This window comes from Falco punctatus, assembly GCF_963210335.1.
Source record: "Falco punctatus genome assembly, chromosome: 4".
In the NCBI taxonomy this organism is placed as follows: Eukaryota; Metazoa; Chordata; class Aves; order Falconiformes; family Falconidae; genus Falco; species Falco punctatus.
In genome coordinates this window covers 111,161,366-111,184,828 of record NC_137583.1, presented here as the reverse complement: position 1 = coordinate 111,184,828, position 23,463 = coordinate 111,161,366, and the positions used below count along the sequence as shown (strand labels likewise).

Sequence of the window (23,463 nt, the reverse complement as noted above, 5' to 3'; positions counted from 1 at the left end):
AAAAAAGTCAGCCACTTTTCTGTTTGAGTCCCCAGTCATGGCGCTGTGCTTTTAACGAAATCCCTCTGGTGATGGTAGCTGTTCACAGCACAAACAATTTTGTCCAGCTCTTCACTGTGCTGGTTGTGCGGTTACATTTTTACTTTGTTGACAGTGCATGTTTTGCCTCTTCGGTGGTAGAAGTCAGTGGCTGTTCTCATTTTCAGGGTTCCCCACTACCCCACAGAAGTCCAAAGAATGTAAATATTATCCCAATTTCAGTGCTGTTTGTTTGATTACATGTTAATTATTCTGATGATGCTTAAGGAAAAAATGAACCTGCATGTGTGTGTCTGTAAGCATTGTAAAGGGTCAGTAAGCTTCCAAGAGGATTTAAAATGAGACACACTAATGAAACCCACTGGGAAAAGGATTCTTGAATAATGAGGTGACGTGAGGAAAATGCCTGCTTATGGGTGGGAAAAAGTGAATGAATTATGGAACCTGGCATTGCTGGTAGATGAATGATGTTGCTATTATGATTGTCATCAGCTAATTAAAGAAAAATGCTCTTTGATTTAGGAAACAAGTAGGCAAGAATCTAGAACATTTGGTCTGCCACATGAATAAAGGGAATGCCTTTCTCGGTGATTAGGTTTAAGAGATTCTCATGGGTTTCCAGGAAGAAGACTGAGTAAAATATGCTTTTGAGAATGTGTTCAACTCCAGAACTGTGATACGGAAGCTGTTTTTTAATCCTGATATAGCAGATTACTGTTGTTTAGTATAATAGCAGAATAAGAAATACACACTTTGTTATTCCTTATGTAGTCTGACGATTACAGTGAATTTGAAATAAGAATAAAAAATGAAATTGATGATCTGCGAAATAGGGTTCTTGAGGAAATATCCAAGGAAAAAGAAGAATATGTAAGTATTAAACTACTTAGGCAACTAAAACAAACCTGTATGAGGTACATGTTCATTTCAGTTGCTTTAACTTGTGCTCTGCATAAAATAAAAAATGTGATTTTTATACTGTTGAATATTAAGATGGCCCTTTTTTGGTGAAACCTATGGGAGAAGGCATGGAGGCTGATCAGTTTTATTTCTATTTTAACATAGTTTCTTCAGGCCTTCTCTTCCTTCCCCCCTCAGTTTTGGGGGTGCAGCTCAGTTGCTGAAGAAAGACTGTATTTCTTGCAAGAAAGGGAACTGTTTCCTTATGACTAGGTTAAAACAGGCTTTTATCCTGAAGTGGAGATTGCCCTTTCTCCAAGTCCTCTGTATGGAGGGGAAAATCAGAAACCATTGCCTTGTGAGTGAGTTGAAGGGCACCAGAATTTGTGGCAGTGATAGACCTACCTCTGCAGGCGTACCATTTGTACTATGTACAATGTTTTGTAAAATGTGTAATAGTTACACATTGCAGCATTACAGCTACGTGGGATCTGGAGATGCATGAGATGCTGGCCTGGTCTGTGTAACTGTTTGATTTCTATCTTCCTCCACTTATATGTAGTGAAGTTGTTTTCTTTTGTTTAGGCCTACCAAAGCCTCTTGTAGCAAAGATTAAATGTTTTCTGTGATAGGGCATGAACTGCTTGGGGCCTTAACACTACCCACCCTCAGATATTTAAAAAAATCTGTCCATATTGAACTGCTGTATTCATGTTGTGTATGGTTTTGTGTGTTGGTGGTTTTTTCCTTTTTTAAAAAAAGCAAATGGCATCGTTACTTTGAATGATGTTATTAAAAGAGGTACAGTCATGGTCAATGTACGTTTGAATGTCCTGGGTATACATTGCAAATGTCAGTGTATATTTATATATGTTAAAACTAGTGATCTGGAGCTGTGAGCCTTGTTTTCTTCATTTAGGAGAAGCTTACGTGTTTGGTACGGAAATGGTTCCCTGAGTTACCACTTCTTTATCCAGAAGCAGGAATTCTAAACTATATGGTAAGCAGCGATGTGTTTGAACGCACTGTCAGTTATTGCTTCAGGCACTATCAAGGCTCCGCACCAACAACGCTCTGCACAGTCAGTCCATTTGGGGGACATATACCCTGATTATTGTTTGTTATGGTCTTCCTTCTCCCCCTCTTTGGGGAGATGTTCAAGGAATGCATTTCATTAGCTGCCTCATCACGGCCAGCCTCTTGGTAACAGATGCTGTAACTTCTTCATATACCCCAGCTGGTTCTGCGCTTTGCTAAGTTGATTGAGGAAGAGGAGAGGTAGCTGAAGCCACTGAATCTTACCAGCTGTTAAATGCCATGCACTTACCCTGAATATCTGCATGTGCATGTGCTTCAGAACTCTGGTGGACGTCTGACGTGCAGCCTGGAGCGAGACCTTTTGGATGCTAAGCCCAGGAAGGAACTGAGCATGAAGTGACCTTTAGCGTGTTCAGGAATTCTGGGCCAGAAGGTTCTTTTAAAGGTAACTTTGGCACTGGCTTTCAGCTGGTGCTGCAAATGAAGCCTTGACATACTAGTGTGCCGATTCTGAATGAACTCTGCTGTTTCTTTCATGCCCCTGTGTTTAACAGCCTTTTTCTGATAGCAGATTTTTTTCCTCAGGGCCTGTAGAACATGAAGCATTGTTTTTCTTCTTAATTGCTTCCATGTTGATATTTTTTTTTCCTACACCCTCCCCTCCCCGCTTCTTTTGAGGACTGCTGTATTGAGCAGTGCTTCCCCTCTGTCTGTTCTTTCTGGTATCTGGTGAACCTTTTATCATGTTCGTTACTCCTGTCTGTTTTTGCAGATGTGGGTTTGTCTTCCTGATGATTTCACTGAGAAATTTCAGGAACTGCAGTTTTTTCCCTTGCTCTTCTTCTCTACAAGTCTGCTAATAACTGGGGAAACCAGGGGAAGTAGTATTATGACAGGCAAAGTTGTAAATACTCTTCTTGCTTTTGACTTGGCTTATTTAGATCTCAAGTTAAGAGACATGCTTCCCGTTTTGCTGGTACAGACTTTGTAAGAGTTAATCACAAAATATGGGAACAGGCTATGACAGTTGGAATTGAGTTTTGTGTGAAGTAGAAGAGGAAGTTATTTGATGGTACCTAATGATATGCATTTATTTTGTTAAAAAAAACCAAGTTTAATGCAGTAGTGTTACAGGCATTAGGAATAATAGCTTGGGTATATAGACACAGTCTGATCTTGGAGAGGAAAAAAGCCATTACTGGGTGTGGGCTCTGGTTAAGCAAAACAGTGGAACAAAAAAGATGGAGCAGTTGCAGTAATTGTTCGTTGACTGGCATCATCAGAGGTGAGAGTAAGAGCTTACGTTTGAAGAAGGGCTGGTCAAGCTCATGTGAAGTCTTTGCCTTTCTCTTTGATAGGTAATGGGGTTCTATTATGTATTTTAATCTGTTGCAGCATTTGGTAAATTACAGGATTTTACGTGTTGTCTACATATAGCTGTATTTATATATACTTCTATTTTAGTCCTCTTCTATAATAAAAATATCATCGTTGTTCTTGGGGGAAAAAATCTAATATTCTTTAAGAACACAAGTTATTTTCTTACTATTCATTGTGTTTACATAGCAAAGTCTCCAGTAATGGTTATCTGTTCTGTAGTCACCTTTTGAATTCTAAACTCAAGTTGTTAGAGCTAAAACATTTTTATGCTAGAGGTCTGTGTCCTGCTTATTTGATTTTTTAAAATAGTAATATATATTATAAATAATGCATCATTATATTAATATAATAAACATAAATGAAAGTAAGTTTGGTTGAGGACCCTAATTTCTGCTTTGGAAACGCATTGTCTGTTAATCTCAAGTGTGTCAAGTATTTGGACAGCAAGGTGTGCTTCCCTTGAAATAAATGTTAATTTTTGCCATGGTAAAGAGAGATGCTTTAAAAATTTTTCACAGCTGAGTTTTCTGAAAGGTCATAATTGGTACAGATGGTGCCATTGTGAAAACTGCAGGAGCTGAGGAAGACTGTCTCTCTCTTTACTACTGCTTGCAGGTATGGGTTGTGCTGAAATGAGCAGTTCATGTGTATAGAGCGGGGAAGTTCAAAGCCTGGATCCAGCCCCTGTCTCCTCTCTGGGGGTGTCAGTACTGCTCAGTGGTTGTATTTTCCTCATGATCACAAATGCATGAGTAGAGCTGGTAACTAATGTGTTACTGAGTACTCTTGGCCGTTGGGGGACTACTCTTCTCCAGTCTGGCTATAGCTGTGTGCTGGCTGCTGTTATGGAAGGGGATAGAAAATCAGAGTATAGCTTTTATTTTGACAGCAGACAGACCTAAAATATGCTGGAAACCAGGAGGGAGAAAGCAGCTAGTTTCAGGTAAAGACAGAAAGGCAGAGAAGAAAAGCCAGGAAAGTTGGCAGAATTGAACTTCAGAACTAAAGTTCTGCAAAATAGTGCCAAATGTCTTTTGTGATTTTTTTTTTTGTTGTTTGTTTGTTTGAGAAGTTTTGCAGTTTGTATTCTTTACCACCTTACGAGCATTAACAGTTCTATTGTGGAGTAAAATCTGCCATCCCTATCCTTCTGTTACAGTTACAGATGATGGATGTGTGACTATCTCTTTTTGCTTTACACACCACTTTCTTTGGATCAGTGAGGGAGAATTTTACATTTCAGTCTGGTTCAGCACAGAGCTTTCTGGTAAAGCTGTCTGACACATTGAAAGGGAGAGGGAAATAATCTGCTTCAGTGTGCTTGAAGTTACGGGTGCAGTTTTTTCCCCTGTAGGATCAATGTGCTACTTCAAACACTATGGTTGTCAGTACCCTAAGCTTAGTTTCTCCTGAACTGAGAATGGGACAGCCTCTGATATGTTTGCTTGTGGCTGCCTTCTGTTCTGGGTATGTTATGGCTTGTGGGAGAGTTTCTAGTAATATTCTGGAACTGTAGGAGGCTTACAAAGAGTAGTAAATGTTATCTCCAGCTTTTGCTTTGAACTCTTTTGGGAAAATAAGTGTTCATGTTTTCAACTGAGTGGAAAGTTTGGAATGAATGGGCATTACAATTATGGGCAGACGACTGCATTTTTCTTTAAAATACACAATGTAATTTGTATAGTAATATGAACAAAAATTATGCTTTTGTTCCTCATGCTGTGGGCTGTCAGTTCTTACTGCACATCCTGTTCATTCCTTGTGAGCCTTTTTTCTTCTTTTTTTGTTACCCTTGCCCCTGAGGAATTACCCATACGAAGAGAGAGGGAGGATGAAGGCAAGGATGGGGCTGTCGTATGTTTTGTTACTGGCAACAACACTTAGATAGGTGTGTTGTTTCTTAGCGCACGTTATGCCACTACAGGAGGAAGCAATCAACTTTCCTGTGTTAGGTGGAATGTTGCAAAGCATTTCTTCCATCTCCTTTTTGTGTTCCAGCACTGTATTTCTCCCTCTCCAACTCAGGGTGTCAGTGCCATGTGCTTTGAATGGGAAAATTTCAAATCTCCCAGACCTGAAAAGCCACAAGCTACACAGCAAATACTGATCTTCCCAGGCAGGGATTTTTCTGTGAGTACTTGTTATATTGGAACTGGTTCACTGAGTACCAGTTGGAGCTCCAGGTACATGGAGATCTTCCTGGAAAACACCGGCAGTTCCATCAGATGGCTTCAGTAATCCCTTCTGTGCCACAGCATTTTAAAACCGCTTCCTAATACAGACGTAAACTGCAAGCATATAGGTAGCCACTGCCAGTTACCTGTGCTGAGAAGATGAAGCTGACTCATATAAAAGTCACTCTTCATTATGTTTTATTCCCAATTTAGGAAGCAGTTGCTTAAAATTAAGTAATTTTTCTACTGGAATAGATGAACTATACTGTAGCTTAATATCATAGATGTTTATAATTTATTAGCATGGTACAGTTTAGTTAGAACACTTTCAGTACCACTATTCAGATCTTCATCTGTTCTAGAAGAAAGGTTTTTACAAGTTAAAGTGAGTAAAGAAAAACACAGTGAAAAAAAGATAAAAAGACAGTTTTATAAATGTCTGGCTCTGCTTGAAGGTAATATCTGGGAGGCAGCAAGATCAGCATTCTTCTGAAACCTCATCCAAGTTTGCCAGCTGAATTCAGTTTAATCCACATGTAACTAATCTCCAGCTCAGACTTGTATTGATCATTTGATGGAAAATTCTAGCTCAAGTGTTCGTGTTATATTCAACAGTTGCCAGTTTCATGTTGGACAGCTGAAATTGTGTTCTCCCTCATTAAACAGCAGTGCCGCTTCTAAAATTGAGACAGTGGTTTTCCAAGTTCTCTGCTGATCTCTGTCACAAGAGCCCAGTGCTGACTAAACACATGCTTCCTTTTCTTATCTATGTAATTGTTCAGAAGAGAGGCATTTTCAGCTTAACCTGCAGGCAGGGTTTTGAAAAGTGCTGTACTCAGGGAGTGTTCTAGGCAATAGTGAAGGCTGGAGAAATTTTACATCGTTTATGGGTACAAAGGTTCACATTTGTCAGTTAAGAGTGCCCTTACCCCTCAACATTTCTTAAAGAGAATTATGTAATTAAACATACAGCTTGGGCATGGACTTGGGCATGGAGTCATATTTTAAAAAGTTGTTTCTTTTGACCTCTTAACAGCTTTTGCTAATATTACTTTTTTCCCCTTGTTTCTGTGTAAGGAGAATTTGAGCCTCTTGTATATTTTACCTACTGTGAAATCAGGAAAAAACCCTTTACCTGCCATTTTCCCGTAACAATCCATTTTTACTTGAAACCTGGACTCTCTTTGACTGATGTTTGGTTTTCTTAAAGTAAAGCGAAAAAGAACCACCAGTGTTATACATTATGTATCTTTTTGTTTACAGCTTTGTGTTCAAAACCAGAAGTTTGGTATAAAAGAAGATGGAACACCTGAGGTGCATATGGTTGTCATGGTATGTTAATTGTCAGATGAGGAAGATGAGATCGCTTTTGCTTAGAGGGGCTTAATTTTTTATTTTAAAGTCAGACCTTTCTTTGTAAGTGCTGGGTGGAGAAAGTGTTCTTAATTGACTGGATAATTCTAAATAATATGCACAAAGAAAACTATGTTTGAGAAGGTAGAAAACCCCAGAGCTTTATTAATATTTCATTCCAACCTTAGGAGGAGCAGCTTCTTCACAGATAACTGTTGACTGAATGACACCAAGTTACAGACTTGGTGAATAAGTCATTGAATTTCAGCCTCAGGGGAGGTATTTGCATTAGCAGCCTATCTTTTCTGAACTCAGGGAAGCTGACGTTGTTCGTTGTCTTCCTACATAATGATTGCCCAGTGCTTGAGCATTAATAAAAAAGCCAAATGCAATTTTAATTACTTAAATGCAGTTGTAGAAGTGTATTGCGCCCTCTGTTCTTTGGTGGTTTTTTTTTTGGTGTGTGTGTTTTTTTTTTTTAAGTGAAACATAAACTTTCCTATGCCTCTGAAATATCCTCAGGTACATGGACACTGCATGACACAAATTTGTGTTGCTGCTTTCATTCTTTCTACTCTCGACTATCGTTATCTGTCTGCTGTGTGCCAGCAACTGTTCTCACCTTGAACTCTTATTTTCAGTCCCTTTTTTTGAAGCTTATCCTTGCCCAGTGTCTCAGTGACTCTTTAAGAAGTAGACTGGTGTGCCTTCAAGTTTCCCAACTTAGGTCTCCAATTTTGAAATAGTTCCTTTACTGACTTACCTAGCTCTTGGTGGTTAATCATAAGCAGATAATTTTATGGTCTTCTCTCTGTGTGTCTTAGTTACCTGAGTGCTTGTCTTCCTTTGGGTCTATTTTCTTGTGTAACTCTTTCCCAAAAGCTTTCAGCCTTCTGGCCAAGATTTAAGACCTTTTTTCTTGCCTGCTTTCAACTTCTTCTATGTTTGCTACAGGCGATTACTTTTCCTCCTTATAAAAACTGGAATAACAAAAGACATGCCACCATATATAGTTTAAAGAAATTCACTGGGAGGCTTATAGACCTTTTTCAAATCATTAGCCTTCACAGACTAGTTTCTGCTTTGTACTTTTTGGGGTGCCTTCGGCCTGTTTAGTTACTGACTGTTTGCTCTTGTCCTGTCTCGTCCCATCTCCCAAGGATTGCCCTTGTGTTTTTTCTCGTATCATGCTTGTTGTGTTGATCTTGCTTTAAGTGATGCTTTATCTAGATTTGAGAAGGCCATGGAACTTGCTAAATCAAGCCTTACACTTTTTAGAAATCTGCAAGCAGGTGACTTAAGCTTTTAAGTGAAGTCTTAGTTTATGGATAGAATTTTCTAAGGAATATAGGGAAGAGTTAGAGGTTAATCCTCGTATCTTCCAGAAGAGTAGAAAAATAAATGGAAAAGTAGAAAACAAAGCAGTGGAGTTGCTGTTGGTCAGATAAATTTGGGTGGTTTTGTCAAGGGAAAAAGGCAACCCAAATAATCCCTCTTTACTGGTTATACTTGTATATTAATGATTTTCCTGCTTTGTGGAGATAACTATTAAAGCATGGGGCTAAATTACTAAAGTTTTGTTCATTATGAGCTTGGTGTATCCTTTTTTACTGGGTTTAGGTTAAGAAGCTGTCACAATACAGTACCAGACTAACACAGCTGTAGTGGTTCCAGTGTCAAGGCAGGGTAGCTTGTTACTGCGTAACACAGTACTGTAAATCATCGTGTTTTATTAGATAACTGTTATCCTCTACAATAGAGTCTTTTAATAACTTCATTTCAGCAGTGTTCTCCAGTGATGAAACCATTACTGATAAAGCACAGGACTGTCTACCAAAAAATATTTCCAGTGTGACACTACCATGCAAAATAAAAGAGTAAAACATGCAGCATTTGAGCTGGGAGGTGATCTTGTAAATAGTATTTCTTATTGCTCATTATAGTTGCTTGGGTTCTTTGGGTTTAAAAATCAAATGAATCTCATGAAACACACAGGAAAGAAGATTCAGTAATTCACAATTCATCATTAGGGCTAACTAGGGTTTTTTAAATGTATTCCACAAAACTTGTACGGAACTGTCTGCCCAGTGTGTCATTCAGGATTATACATAATAAACCTTGGATACTGAAAAAACCAACTTTCTCTCATGCATAAGGGAAACTTAATCGTTCAAAGAAGTAGAAAAGATTTATTGGGACATAAAAAATAGGAGTTTGTTTACTTCTGTTTTCCATAACAGTTCTGCTGTGAGCGTGTTGTACAAATACAGTCTGCAGTATGCAAATCAAAGTTTAAATGGCCAGTTTCAGGGTGTTACACTTTTGTGGTCTTCTGTACCAGGTATCTTCTGAAGTGCAAACAGCTGCCTTTATCACAAGGACAAATAATTAATTTAGCCATTATTGTTCTTAGCAGGAACCAATTCTTTTTACAGCTTTTAGTAAGAGCAAGTTTCTTTAACTTCTTTCCCTGATCAAAAGAAACAGCATTTGATTTTGACCTTGTCAAAATCCTAATCAATATATCATTGTGGTAGTTTTTAAGAATTCATTCTGCACGTGTGTGCATGCACGTGCACCAGCCACCAAAGTCCACTGGAAAGCAATCTGTGCTGCCTGCAGTGCTCAGGAACACACACGAGGATTTTACTAAGGAATGTAATACTAATAAATATCTTTCAGCTGTTTCTTGGGGAATCTTTTAGACCTCGGGCTATTAATCCTTGTCCCAGTTCTTGGGGAAAATCTATTTTGCTTTTAAGTGCTTTATCTATAATCAGCTTATTCAGAATTAATCTCCATACCCATCTGCAGGCTCTTGACAGACTGGTAATTTCCCTTCCACCTCAGTTTTGTGCCCAGAGGAATTGCACACTTGCAACTAGGAAAATTTGTGTTGTTTTCAGCAAATATAAAATTGTCACAGGAAAATAACATGAAGCTTTGAAACAGGGGTATAGATTTTAGGTAACTGTTGAGAAAACACAAAGTTTAGAGATAAGGTCTTGTAGCCTCTCATTTAGCCATGCCAAGCTCAGTGTTCAGTGTGTTTCAGCATCCGGTTTTGTGTATTTGAAAAAAAAAGTAAGAGCACACACAGTGAAATGGAATAAACATATTGAAATGTGTCCTACAACAGTATTCCTTGTGGAAACAGCATTCAGTTTCCTTAGTGCAAGAAGATGGTGAGAAGGGGATATTTGTTGTTGGCAGACATTTGATAGTATCGTGAAATGCAAATATAAAAGTACAAGGCTTTTTAAATGCTCTTACTTTCTTCACTTAATTCTGCAGAGGAAGTGTGTAGTCATGGTTCTCTCCTGTATTTCATTGCACATTTGAATCTTCTTAAGTGGAGATTTTCCTTTGAGCATTCAAAACGTTTTATAAACACTCAACAATCCTTTATCCCTGTAAGAGCAAGTTTTCAGATCTCATCTTTTCACTTAGATTTCAGATTATTTGGGGAGTTGCTGATTCTCCAGAGTCACTGATAATTAGTGGAAGAGTTGGAAATTGTCTGCTTGTTCTGTCTGGAAGTTTTTGACTACTTGTGTACATTCCTTTGCATCAGAGTTTCTTCTGTCTGGGTGTCTGTCTGTCTGTCAGTGGAAAGACCAGCTTCAGTATTTCTCTAATTTATGGTAGTTCAGTGATTTGGCATTTTGAAATATAATCACTTTTCCTTTTCTGTGAAATCTGCTAGCACTAGGTTGACAGACCTGGAGCTGAACACTTGCTTTTATTTTGTTGTTAACGAGCTCTATGACTGTTGAGTGTTGCTGACCATTGGGAATGCTATGGTAGAACCTTTTGTGAGGGCTTTGGGCCCATAGCACTTAAAAGATGCGTTCATCAAATACTTGGTTATTGTTTGTAGTAAAGTTTGTTTTGCTTACTGATGAAATCCTTCTCTCTGTAGGATGATAAAGTTAAATCTCTTTTCCTGAATTCGTTCTGCTGTAACAGACTGACAGCTGAGCAGGTGCTGAGGGTTGATTGCTTCCTTGTAGCTGATGTGGTTTCAGTTTCACCAAACCCAGGTGAAGAGCATGAGCCACATGAAGAACATGATTCTAAGAAGACAGATAAAAAAAATGCAATTACCTGAGGAGAATGGAGCAAACCCTACTTGGCAGATGAGAAACTTTTCCATCAGGTGTCTGACTGATTTCTGTTTTTGTTTTGGTTTTGAAATCATTGTCCTGATCTGAAATCTCCAATTATAAAAGGTTTGGTAGGTGCAGTCATGTTTTGTGGTTGCACAGTCTTCACTGTGTTTTATTTTAAGTACATTTTATTCTGAATAAATGTTTGGGGGTATAAATGTTGAATTACTGACTGTACTCTTCATTGGCCAGCCCTTTTCTTTGTCTGTTATATAGGCGTTACATTTACAGAGAACAGTCTTGTTAGATGCTAGAGATCTTTATGATGAAGCTTTAGTGACTTGTTTTTGTAGTTGGTTTTCTATCCCTCTTCTTGCTGTGATTCCAGAGAACATGTTCCTCGTAAAGATGCTCTAGGGTATTACCTTTTTGCTGGAGATTTTTTGTTATTGCATAGATAAGTTGTTCCTACAGCAACTGCCTTCAAGATTTCACTAAAAAAAACCCCAAACAAGTACTGCTTTGACAACTAGGAAAGGAAATAGAGAGCAGCATGCCTCTTTTCTGTCTTTCTGCATTTGAAAAATGCAGTTGGCTTTCTAGAGAGCAGGCATCCTTCTAGTTGCTCCTTTGCAATGCTGCTGCATTGCAACCAAATACTATACACACACATTTACAAAAACGACTTATTTCCTCTACAGAGGTGCGTGTATGTATCATCTGTTCTCCAGCGTTCGCAGCAGCTATAAGGGGGTGATTTTTCATGAGAGTATTTGTTTGCCTGCAACATTTGATGTTAATGTTACTATTGAAAGGATTTTGTCAGCTTTTTAGTTTTACAGGAGATTGTTGCTTATCTTTCTGGAGGCTTTCCTTTCTTCTCCAAAAGGAACAGGTTGAAATGTGCAGAGTTGCTGTAGCAATATATTTAGCCTCTGGGTGTTGCTCTTGGACAGTTGGCAGACAAGTGTTTTGTAGAGGAATTGGTGATGTTGCGTGTTTGCCTGATGAAGAATGTAAAAATGCAGTGTGTAATGGACAAGAAGCAGCACCAGGGGAATTAGGGAGCCCTCAGGTACAATAATACAGTCCACAGTGGTCAGAAGATAAACCACCTTGGCAGATCCACCTCTGATACTAGACTTGGTTTTCCATTATTAAACCAATTAGTTTTTTATATGGAACAGCATGTAAGATGCTTCATCCTTTTTTTTGTTAACTGATAATGATTTTTTTAATTTCTGTAATGTGTATATAACCAATGACAGCAAAACCTTTGTTAAAATGTATTTTTTATGTAAAGTTTTTTGTTAGTGTGGTAAGTGTTTTCATGAAAGAAATATGAGAAGAATAAATTTTTGTCAATAAAAATAAAAGGCTTAGTAATTTTGTGGGATACTGTCCAAATACAGATTGCAGTCTCTCATTGTTAATAAAGGGTAACTTTTAATCTAAGTAATGTTAAACACTTAATAGAGGTTAGAAGACTAACCTGATGGTGTGTCATGTATATTAAAATAAATTTTTGCTCGGTTTTCCAGCTCCAGAGTCCGTGCACCCTAAAGTGTACTTCTTAAATCCCCAAATTGCTAACCTCCTTCGTTTTCTGAAACAAGAAGTGCCTGTGTGTGCTTGATTAAAAAAATTGCAGTCTCTTCAAAATCTCTTCACCAGCTGTAAGTAATACGATTTTTACATGTGGAACCTAGCATGAGATGGATATATATATATATTTTTTTTTTTCTTAAAACTGCAATAAAACTGCTTAAACATTTTGGTAGCTATGAGTGTCGGGGTATGAGACAGCCTTTCCATTTGAATTGAATTTCCATTACAGTCTTGGTGTCACCAGTTCTGTTTGTTTCTACTTCGACCTTTTCTATGGTAATTTTGTAGCTCTGGCTATCTCTTCATTTCTTACTTGCCAGGCTTAAGAAAATAGGTTGGTTCAGGGTCATGTTACACAGCTATCCTGCTGAAGCTGCATACTAACCTGTGGTTGTGGACTGCCTGCTGTTTAGTTTGAGAGTTTTGACAGCTTTCCCAGCTGCATCTCTTCTGGTTAGAAGACGGGTGCTGGGAAGATAGAGAAGGGAGGTTGAAATGATCCTGTAGAAACTGTTTGTCTCCTTACTCACTTGCTGCTGTTTCTAAGAAGCCCAAATACCTTACTCTTCTTTGATATCAGTGTTCTGCAGTTTTGAGCAGTGTCCTTGCACAGCCCATGTTAGTGGGGGACCTTCAAGGGGCAGTACTTCACTGGGAGGTCAGGAGGTCGGCTGCTGCCCAAGACATTCGTATCTTCTTGTAGCCTTTAATGGTAAGCCTGCAGTTCCAGGTCTTGGTGCTGATAACTTCCTTTCGTAAGGGTGGGTTACTTGTTCAGATTTGTGTTGTCTCTGCCCTGCTCACCTTGGTGTCCACTGGTCACGTGTCGGTATCAGTCTCTGCTTTTGCTCAGGACATCATACCCAAGTCAGCTACTACAATCCCCTTCTAGGCTGTAGATCTGGTAACAGTCACTTAAGAGGAGATGCTTTCTTCAGGCACCTGCAAACAATCACTTCCTCTGGCTCTACCTAATCTGGCTTGCAGACCTGGAATAGGGCTGGTTTTCTCTGGGAAGAGGAGTTCCTTCAGCAGACTGGGAGAACATCAGCATTTCTTATCTTTATGGGTTGGGTGGAGCCATGGGAACTACTTTCTGAATGCTGCACCGCTGGTCACTTCTGGAGACTCCTGCTGTTCTGTTCACCGCCTTTTCATCTTTGTGCCCACCCTAACATCCATAGTAACATTACTATGTTTTTTCCATGTAGTTTGCTGCTCACTCCATTAGTATTTAACACTTCTGCCTGTGTAGTTTAGACAAAGGTGGGGGGTTTTTACTTCAGAGTAGCTTTCTGCTAGCACAAAGTCCTTCTTGGCACTTGCTAGTTTTTTAACATTTTTTTTCCTGATGGTGGCTGCAAGTTTATGTAGCCTGCAAGTTAAATTATATTCCTTCATAGGCAATTGCCTCAAGTACTTTCCCTAAATGGGCAAAAATTTATTTCATCTGCAGTCACTTCATTTTTCCAGCTTACAAGGAAATTGTTATGAATTCATCCTGATTTCAAGTCAGGGGTCTAGTAGCTTGCAAGTTGATGGCTTTCTAGACTGTAGTGGATGTTGCAGATCTTCATTAATATGATTTAAAACATTGGTGAAAACTTTCATCAGATTTCTGGGTGTGTACTGATGGGCACTAAGATTGTGCACCATGCACTTCACTTGCAGCTCCTGCAGCACTTGTCTTGAAACAAGTGTTTTTCACAGCAGACACACCATGGCTAGACTGAAAACAATTGTCAAATTGTCCTGTCCCTTCAGGGTTGTGGACAGATTTGCAGTTACAATGTGGAATTCTGTTCTGTTGGTGCCAGCCTGCACTGTGGTGGGAGCATATGGGCTCAGGTGCTGGAATTGGGTTTTAGCAGCTTTAGATTCAGGGGCTGCAATATGTCAAGATCACACCGTGTAGAAGCATCTTCATAAGTTAAACCCATTTGAATTGGAATGCTTGTTTACTATATATTTTCTTAGTCCTTTTGCCTGGCATCTGTGTTACAGCTGCAAGGTATGTTACCATTAGGTGGGGAGAAACAAGACTTGCCCTGCTGTGTGAAGACATGGCATTGGTTTGTGTTTGTTACCCCCCGCGTTGCCAGTTAGCTGGCTGTGGCCTGGGGGTGGGACCCCCTGTACGGCAGAGCTGGGGAAGCTTGCCAAAACTCTGACACGCGTTTCTTCACTGTGAACTTCCAACTGTTCAACTTCCCTGTGATCTTAACGACTGGTGGCACGGTTTCAAGCAGACTGGATCTGTTCTGTCTCACCTCGACAATCCCCGTGTGGACCAGAAGTTTTTGATATCCCAGTATTACATGTTCAGTCTGCCAGTTTAGCAGCCCTCTGGCTTTGTTACGATCTCCTTTTTCAACTCTGTGGCCTGGCGTTTCAGGAAAGCCAAGAGCTCTACTGTCTGGTGGCAGTGTACTGGATAATGGAAGACTTGACAGCTACAGAGAAAAGAGTCCTTTTTTTGAAGTGGAAGGTGATGGTGCCTGTGAGCCTTGGGCCTTTGAAATGCAAGATAAACCTAGATGACTCAACAGCAGGTTTTGCCCTCACAGGTGTGTCTTGGATTTTCTGTTCTCCCAGATGTATAGGATTCCTGTGCTGTTAAAGCACATGTTGTGGCCTTGCACTCGGTATATGGTTGCATGTAGTTAGTTCCAAGGGCTGAGGGAACATCTATAATGTCCTCTCCATCACTTGCAGAGTCCCCCGTGCATTGCTGCAGCTTCTGTTGCTAACCAGCTTCTTGAGAGCTTTTCTTCTGTTCCCTGTCCTCACTCTGGTAGTAAGGTTTCTCTGTTGCTCTCAAAGACAGTCTGTTGTGATGTTACCAGAACCTGAAAATCCATAAAATTCAAGTTCTTACTAGTGTTGCCTTACGTACCCTGTGGTGGGTTAAGTTATGCCTGCTCCCCCACCTTGCGCTGCAAAGTGGGATTAGAGTAGACACAAGGGCAATTCTTGAAGGAGAACGTAAGAGTTATGTACCCAGTAGAAGGTCTTTAGAGTGTCTTGAAGGATTTTAGGTGGTAATGAGCACTCTTCAAATTTTTAAGCCATGTTTGCATGAACTGTGGTAAATTGCAAGCTGTGCAAGTCCTACCAGCTGCAACACTGAAAAAACATGCAAGAAGCCTTACGCAGTGTAAGAGTAATGTACAATGTAAGTGTGTATAGCCAGCACAACTCAAAGGGTTTCTTTGTGTACGAGTATCTCCGTTTACAGAATTGATTCAGTCTCCCTCTGGAGAGAAACCAGGATAATTCTTTGGAGTAAATAGATTGAAGATGCTTTGATCCAGATACTGTCATGAAAGCTGGATGAATACTCCAGAGTAAAAGCCCTGCTGACCTCAGTCCTGGGAGGTGCAGGTGGAGGATGCTGGAATTGGAAGTGGCTTTATTTGAAATTATTATTTTTTTTCTCTCATAGGACTATGTTTAAAGTTGAAGTCTGCTGTTGGGAAATATAGATCTGTTCCATAGCAACCTGTCTTTGTTCTCCTAATTTAAGATAACTATCAAAATGATGATTCCACAAAAGCAATGCCAACCACTTTTTGAAGCCTGGTTGTTGCCAGTGCTCATGTTTCAGGTGTGCAGTTGTCATAAGCTCATCAATCTGCCTGCAACTTTCATCCTCTGTCCTTGTCAGCAAGAGGTGGAGCTGTTGTTCATTTGTTCTTCCAGCTGTCACCTTTCCTCTGTAAAGATTTTTTTTCTTTCTTTAAACCTAGTTAGAACCTTTTGTTTGTTTGTTGTTAACTTCTCTGTTGGCCTAAGGATTGGCTGCTGTGGCTATCTGTTTTCTCTGTACTTTTGTGTAGATTTTTTGGTGGAACGATCCATTTTTGTACTTGCATATTGGATTTTGTAGTGTCTAGATAAGTTTCAAGTTAACATAGAATGGTTTGGCTTGGAATGGACCTTTAAAAGTCATCTAGTCCAACCCCCCTGCAATGAGCAGGGACATCTTCAACGAGGTCAGGTTGCTGAGAGCCCTGTCTGATCTGACCTTAAATGTTTACAGGGATGGGGCACCTGCAGCCTCTCTGGGCAACATCTTCCAGTGTTTCACCACCCTTGTTGTAAAATAGTTCTTCCTTATATCAAGTCTGAATCTAGCCTCCTTTAGTTTAAAGCCATCATCCCTTCTATCATTACAAGCCCATGAAAACCCTGTCCCTGTCTTTCTTATAAGCCTCCTTTAGTTATTGAAAGGCCACAGTAAGGTTTCCCCACAGTCTTCTCTGCTCCAGGCTGAACAACCCTCTCTCAGCCTTTCCTCATAGGAGAGGTGCTCCAGCCCTCTGATAATTTTTGTGGCCCTCCTCTGGACCCACTTTAAGAGGTCTATGTCTTTGCTTTGCTAAGGACTCCAGAGCTGGATGCAGTGCTCCAGGTGAGGTCTGACCAGAGTGGAGCAGAGGGGCAGAACTGATGTGCTGGCCACGCTTCTTTTCATGCAGCCTGGGCTATGGTTGGCTTTCTGGGTTGCGAGCGAACATTGCCAGCTCATGTCCAGTTTTTCATCCACTAGTACCCCTGAGTCCTTCTCCACAGGGTTGCTCAACTCTCCCAACTGTAACCCGTGCATGATACTTCTTGATAGTAATAACTTCTGTCGAGGTAATGGGGAAGAGACAAGCCTGTGGCAGTTCTTGTATGCCATCTTTTTTTCAATGGTTTCACACAGAATAGAGAGCAAGTTTTTTTGACTAGGATGGTCTGTGAACCTCTTTGGAAAGCACATGGACAGTCGTCACCTTTCCAGAGGCGGCTCCTCCTCCTTTTACTACTGGGGAGCATTGAAGAATTGAGGCTTGCTTGGGCAGGCTCTGCCATGTGCGCCTGGTCACGTAGGATGCTCAAAGGAGCGGGGGAAATGTGTGTAGCTTGCAGATGCAGCTAGGACTGCAGTTTCTGACACTTCACGTGAAAGAAAGAAATGTCTCAAAGTTGTTGTTTGATGACAGTATGTTTACATTAATGGTCTTTTCCTAATATTCTTTTGAAATATTTTATTAACTAAAGCTTGACTTAGTTGTGTTACACTGGTGTATCTGTAAAGCTGTTAAATTCTTGAGTCTTTTGCTATCAGGACCTCATAGTTCAGTCACTATAACTCAACAGCTTTTGTATTTTAGTATTTAATTCCTTACAATGGTGTTTATAGAGACAGCGTAGAGGCCGAGAGTGGTTTGGTGCTGATGTTCTCTTGGAGACGCTGTTGTTTGCTTCAGGGTGCCATTTGCAGGTAACATGACTGCTAATGTGCATGAACTGTGAGCCTGATCATTTGGGTACGCTGTAGTGACTTGTCACAGAGCAGCCTTTATTCCTCCAACTTCATAACAGGCTTCCAGCCTCGTCTGGATGTGTGCTGCATCTTGTTCCACTGTTTTATTAGAGAAGCAGCTAATCTTTAAAGACAGGATCAAACCCCTCACTCTTAATTATAATCACCTGCTTCCACTGCTGGAAACAGAAATGGTGTGGGGAGCTCAGGGAGATGCTGGATACCAGTGACTTGGGTTTTGAACATTTTTTCCTTCCTGTGTATTTCTGTTTTGGTGAAAGTCCCTCTAAAAAAAAGTACAGGTTTTGATAGGAAGCTTAAGAAATGTGCACTGAAACTTGTAAGCAGTACACCTGAAGAGTACTTGATGGTGGCTATACGTACCACCTGTATGCTATTTCAAAGCATAGCTGGCAGTTTTATTTCCTGCTGGTTCTAACTCTATAGGAATTTCCTGCTCTAGTCCTTTGCAAGAACACAGTGGCAGGAAACAACCTCTAAGGACTGTTAGATGGGCCAGAATGCTGAACTTGGTTTATTGAAAATGTAAAATGTTTTCTAGTCAGAGCATACTGAGAGATCAGCATGTTGTGTTAATACTATGCCTCGTGGCATTTATAAAGTTAATCTTTTGACATTTTTATTTGCTTTATGGCTCAACATCACGATTCATTTTTTATCTTTTAGAAGTTCCATTTATGACTGTCATTTAATTGATGGTAACTACAAATTATACTAGTTGCAAGGGAATAAATAAAAGAAATGCAAGTAGTATAATTTGGAACATGGTAATCTTAGTAGCCTGAGTCATGAATTTCATCATCCACTGCAGTTAGTATGATTTTATGATTCATAAGTCTATTCGTTTCTTTTTTTAGTGTGTCACCAGATAAATAGCTCAACAGTAAGGTCGCAGAATTATCTTGTCTCACCCCAGGCGTAGGAGACAATGCAGGTTTGATTGTTCCTACGTATACGTAGTAAATCTGTCCCTCTGACCTCTTAAATCTGTGAAACAACTTCCCGTGCTTCAGTGAAGTACTAGCTGATTGAGTCATTCATATTATCAAATGACCGCTCCCTCAACCTAAAATTTATATTTTGTTCAAATTGTTTTGAAATGCATTTGTTCATTTACTGAAGGTGACCTCCCACCATAGATCACTGCACAGACGCTTACAGAGTGATCTTGGGCTGAGTTAAGCAGGAAGCAATCAGCATTTTCTTAATTTTAAGTCAGTGCTACTACAGAAGTACTCTCAAGCCCTTGAATGGTTGATGCCTCTAATTTAATTAGAGAAAATGTAATCTTTTCATTACTCTCTGTGGGTTCACTTTCAGTTTAAAATTTTTGAGTGGTGTGATCTGTTTTGGAATATCCCTTCTTTTTATGTGCCGTGCCAGCGACGGTACCTGCCACCTGCTAACTTCATTTAGAAGTTTGAAAAGCTCTAGAGAAAGGATCGGTCTTTAGAGAGGTAGTTAGAGATACATTACTAAATCAGAACTTGCATTATTCAGGAGAATGAACTTGCTTTAGTAATGTTTATTGCTTTTTCAGGAACCAGTGTGGTGAGGAAGAAAAAGCTACGGGCCTGTAAATATATGCCCAGCATCTTTGTACCCATGGTCATTCATTAAAAAATCGGTATCCTCAGTTCTTGTTAAGCTTCCAAGCTTATGCTAAGGTAGGTGTCATATAAGCTTAAAGTGCTGGAGTATTTGCTCTAGGGACAGACTTGACAGAGTAATGATATAATCATTGTGTGCCACTAAGAGGTGGCACTTTTCACTGGAACAAAGCTTGTTTTTATAAAATGCTTGCAGGCTCCCCTTCTGTACACATCTGTCCAGCGTTCAGGACAGGTGAAACTATCCTGTACATACCTGCCTACCTGTATGCACCCTAGTGTTTGTCTTTAGATTTCTCTAGGACTGCTGTTTCCCAGCTTTCATTTAATTCACTCATGTCTCTTTGTTGAGGGGCTCTGTGAATAAGTGGTTTAACTGTGCCATTAGAAGAGCTATGTTAATTCTGGAACAATCCATGAATTTTCAGCCACTGTTTAATATTTCTGCTTTTCCTGTTGTTTTCATAAGTCTTAGCATAGTCTCGCTTTTGTTTGCATAAGTTGCTGTGCAGGGTTGGGTCACTTCTAAAGAATATGCAAAATCATGTCTTTTGACCACACACTGATTATCCTAGTAGCCTCAAAACCAGGTTAAGATAGCTTTAGCTAGTTACATGCCAAGCAACTCAGAGTAAATCAATTGGAGGAGACAGGATTTTTGGAGACTTAAAACATCTCCAGTGACCTCAATGCTACTATTGGTCTTTTCAGTAAAATAATGGGGATACCCTTTATCTCAGCTGAGGTCCAGACGTGGACATCGTGCATCAATGAAGAATGAAAACTCATCACAGACATATGAGAAAGTCAAAGGTCTACAACCCAGGATCTACAAGCTAGAAAAAACACTTAGGTAAAGAGAGGACAGGTTTTAAGTCTTTGAAGAGGTAAAAGCCTAGAGCAGGGTTGAATAAAATGGAGTTATTGCTGCTTCTGCCCTTTGGGGATTAATGGGTTGATTTTTACAACAAAGGAAGTTAAGGCTGGATATTAGGGAAAGGGACATTCCAATTCAGCATAGTTAAGCACTGGAACGTATAGCTTAGGGAGGCTTGAAGCTTCCCGTATGGTAGTGAGGTAAGGCAGCTGTCTGGCAGGAATGATGTAGGTATGTGTAACTACTACAGGGTGGAAGATGGGCTGGATAACTCTTTTTCTGTTCTGCTTGGCTCTGTCTTTTGTGATTTTTTTTTTTTTTTTAATGTATCACTTTTCCTTAAGCCATCGCTATTAAATAGGTTGGTTTCATCAAGAAAAAAATGCATGAATCTGGAGTACCTTAAATTGGGTAAATTAAAAGGTAGAAACCTGGGTCAGAATCTCTCTTTTGCAGATGGTAGAGAAAGGAGACCTGGGTTAATTGCATGCAGTCAAGATGTGTCTGCGGGTCCAGCCCTAGGAAGCTTAGAAATTGGCTGGCCTTGTCACTTTATTGGAAGCTGCGCATGATTTGCTCTGTGCCAAAAGCAGCTTGATGTTTGCAGAGACCTGCAGCACTCAAAGTAATAGGCTCTGCCTACAGGGATGACTTCAGCAAAGACTGTCAATTGTAAAGTCTTGTTCGGTGCATCTCTAAATCAGTTTTAAAGCATTTTAATTTATTTTATACAAAGGCCTGTTGTCCTTAGCTAGTTGACTAATGCGTTGCTGCAACCAGGAACTGTCTTTTGTGGCCAGAATGTTATGGATATATGATTAGTAAGATACTGAGCTTTGTTTGGATACAAGGCTGAAAACACCCACGGATGTCTCATCCAGTTGGGAAACGTTCTATTTAGAGTATACTGCCTATATGTCTAATTTGCCATGGGGGAAGAATTGCCAGATAACACACTGCCTGCTGGTAAATTGTCACTGAGCTGGGCAGGGGGCTGCATTTGCATCGGTATTCGTATGGGACCCCCCTGCATCACAAGTATCTGCTTCGAAGTAGGACTGACTTTGTCCCTTAAGAGAGGTTACCAAAATCCTATCTGCTGTTTTTATACCTCTTACTTTTTTTACAAATGGTGCCTGATGATGAAAACAGGATCTCTTTCAATGCAGGTCATCATCTGCTGTTGCTCCCCTGTCTGCTGTGCTTGTTTGGCATATCTGCTGTAGGAGTAGTTACGATGATTTAGTCACAGTTGCCTTCAGGCAGAGAAACAGGCAGCAGAAGGAGGTGAACTTCTGAGAAGTACACGTCCTGCTTTTGTATAGCTGTTCCTGATAGGAGTAGTATCCAAAAAACAATAATACACAGAGCATGGTGCAAGCAGACTTGTTTTTTAAAAGGAGCAATGTGCCAAGTATTCCAGAAGAGATTCAGTTTGTAGAATGTTTCAGACCATTAGCTCATACTGGATTTTTGCTATTAGCCTCTTTCTTGGGAAGCCTGAAAATCGAAGGTCGAGGGGGAATCCTGAACCAGGAGAAGGTAACCCCCACCTCATTCTTTGCACTGATTCAGTTGAGTAAATAGAATCTGAAGTGTCCCTTCACTCACAGTTCTCTTGTTGAGACAGTGTTGGCAACATGCGTTCTTCTGTTCGCTGCACCTGTGCAATCAGGGTAGTGTTTATCCTGGAAGAGTTTTCAGTCACGTGATGTGACCCTAGAAATCATTCTGAGTTTAGTTAGAGTACGATCTTAAGTCCCCCAGAGGCAGTGAGCTCAAGGTGTAGACGAATCCTTCCCATGTCTCCCAGCTCTGTTTCTCAATGTGCAGTGTTTTCCCACCTCATCAGTAGGATTTTACATCAAGAAAGTGCTTAAGTCTGTGTCTAATGCTTTGTTGGGTGGAGATGGATCAAAACAGCTGTCTTAAGTGGTCTGATAAACTTGGACCAGTGTCACCATTTCCCCTCCTGTGTACTCAAAGTTTTGCAACTCCTCTGTGATGAGGAGGTGGTGTAATGCCTAACTAGCTTCTGTTCATCTGCCATTTAAATCGTGTTGACATGCAGTGCGTGTTTGGTGGAGGATATGGGTGTTGGGGGTGTTTTGATTTCTGCACAGGAATGGTATGCATCTTGTGTTGCTGACCCAGAGGGGAACAGTATGGATAAAAGCACGTGTGTTTTCTTTTAAGCTACAGATTTAACATATGCCTCCTGTAGTAATTCCCAAATTACATATGCACAAGAAAGACTTTGTTATTTCCTGGAAAATACAAAAATCAGTTTCTCCTGAATTGTAGAAAAGATGTAGGTCTAGCATGTGAACTTGGTGGCTTATTGTTAGTCATCCAGTGTTTTTTGGTGGGGACTAAAGCTGAAATGGTATTCTTGTAAAGTTTCTTGTAGTCTTTTAAAACAAGTTTGACTGAAATCGTGATGGAAATTTATATGCTATTAATGGAAAATAGGAGGAGGAGTGTATGTTTGCAGTGAGAGGCAGGGCACATCTTGTTGAGGACCGAAAGACTCCTCCTCTGAATTTGCTACTGATCTGTTACCGCGTGATACGCGTTGAAATAGGACCACCTTCATCAGGCACGGAGAGGTCTGCGTTATTACATGACGTGGAAAAAGATCATTTAAGATAAGCCAAGCATTTGAAAGCATGAATCTAAAGCTGAAGAGAAAAAGGAAATACGATGCTACTGTTAAATTTGAGGCAGATTTCTGAGAGTTTGCTGTTGATGGAAATGGAGCTTGATGGACCAGTGACAAAGGTGAAAGGAAACGGGAGCGCAGTCCTTGCAAGCGTGTGCTATCGAGGTTTCTGTTTGGGAGCAACAGTGGGCACTCTGCTCCCAAGGAGAGCTGTAGTAAGTCTCTACGGTAGGCTCAATTTTGGTTTCCTCAGAGTTCCATGTAGGTATGATGGATTTGGATCTGAAGTAAAATTTTTCTTCAGTGTCTGGAGAAATTCTTGAGAGTTGGTGTTCCTGCAGTCGCCCTGGCAAACAGCAGTTGCCAAGATCTAACTTCTTG

At 40.2% G+C, this 23,463-nt stretch overlaps 1 protein-coding gene across 1 annotated transcript in view; it reads left to right on the top strand.

Annotated features, from left to right (window-relative positions):
• The window catches only part of STK31 (serine/threonine kinase 31), a gene marked incomplete at its 5' end in the record, with an annotated part of 46,542 nt that extends 29,794 nt beyond the window's left edge, over positions 1 to 16,748 (top strand). The window contains 8 exon segments of the mRNA XM_080383228.1: positions 811 to 909; positions 1,859 to 1,939; positions 2,297 to 2,374; positions 2,378 to 2,422; positions 4,712 to 4,787; positions 4,790 to 4,824; positions 6,795 to 6,863; positions 10,807 to 16,748. Of these exon segments, the coding sequence (XP_080239354.1) occupies positions 811 to 909; positions 1,859 to 1,939; positions 2,297 to 2,374; positions 2,378 to 2,422; positions 4,712 to 4,787; positions 4,790 to 4,824; positions 6,795 to 6,863; positions 10,807 to 10,995 (672 nt within the window). The 3' untranslated portion in view covers positions 10,996 to 16,748.
• Between the last annotated feature and the right edge of the window lie 6,715 nt (positions 16,749 to 23,463).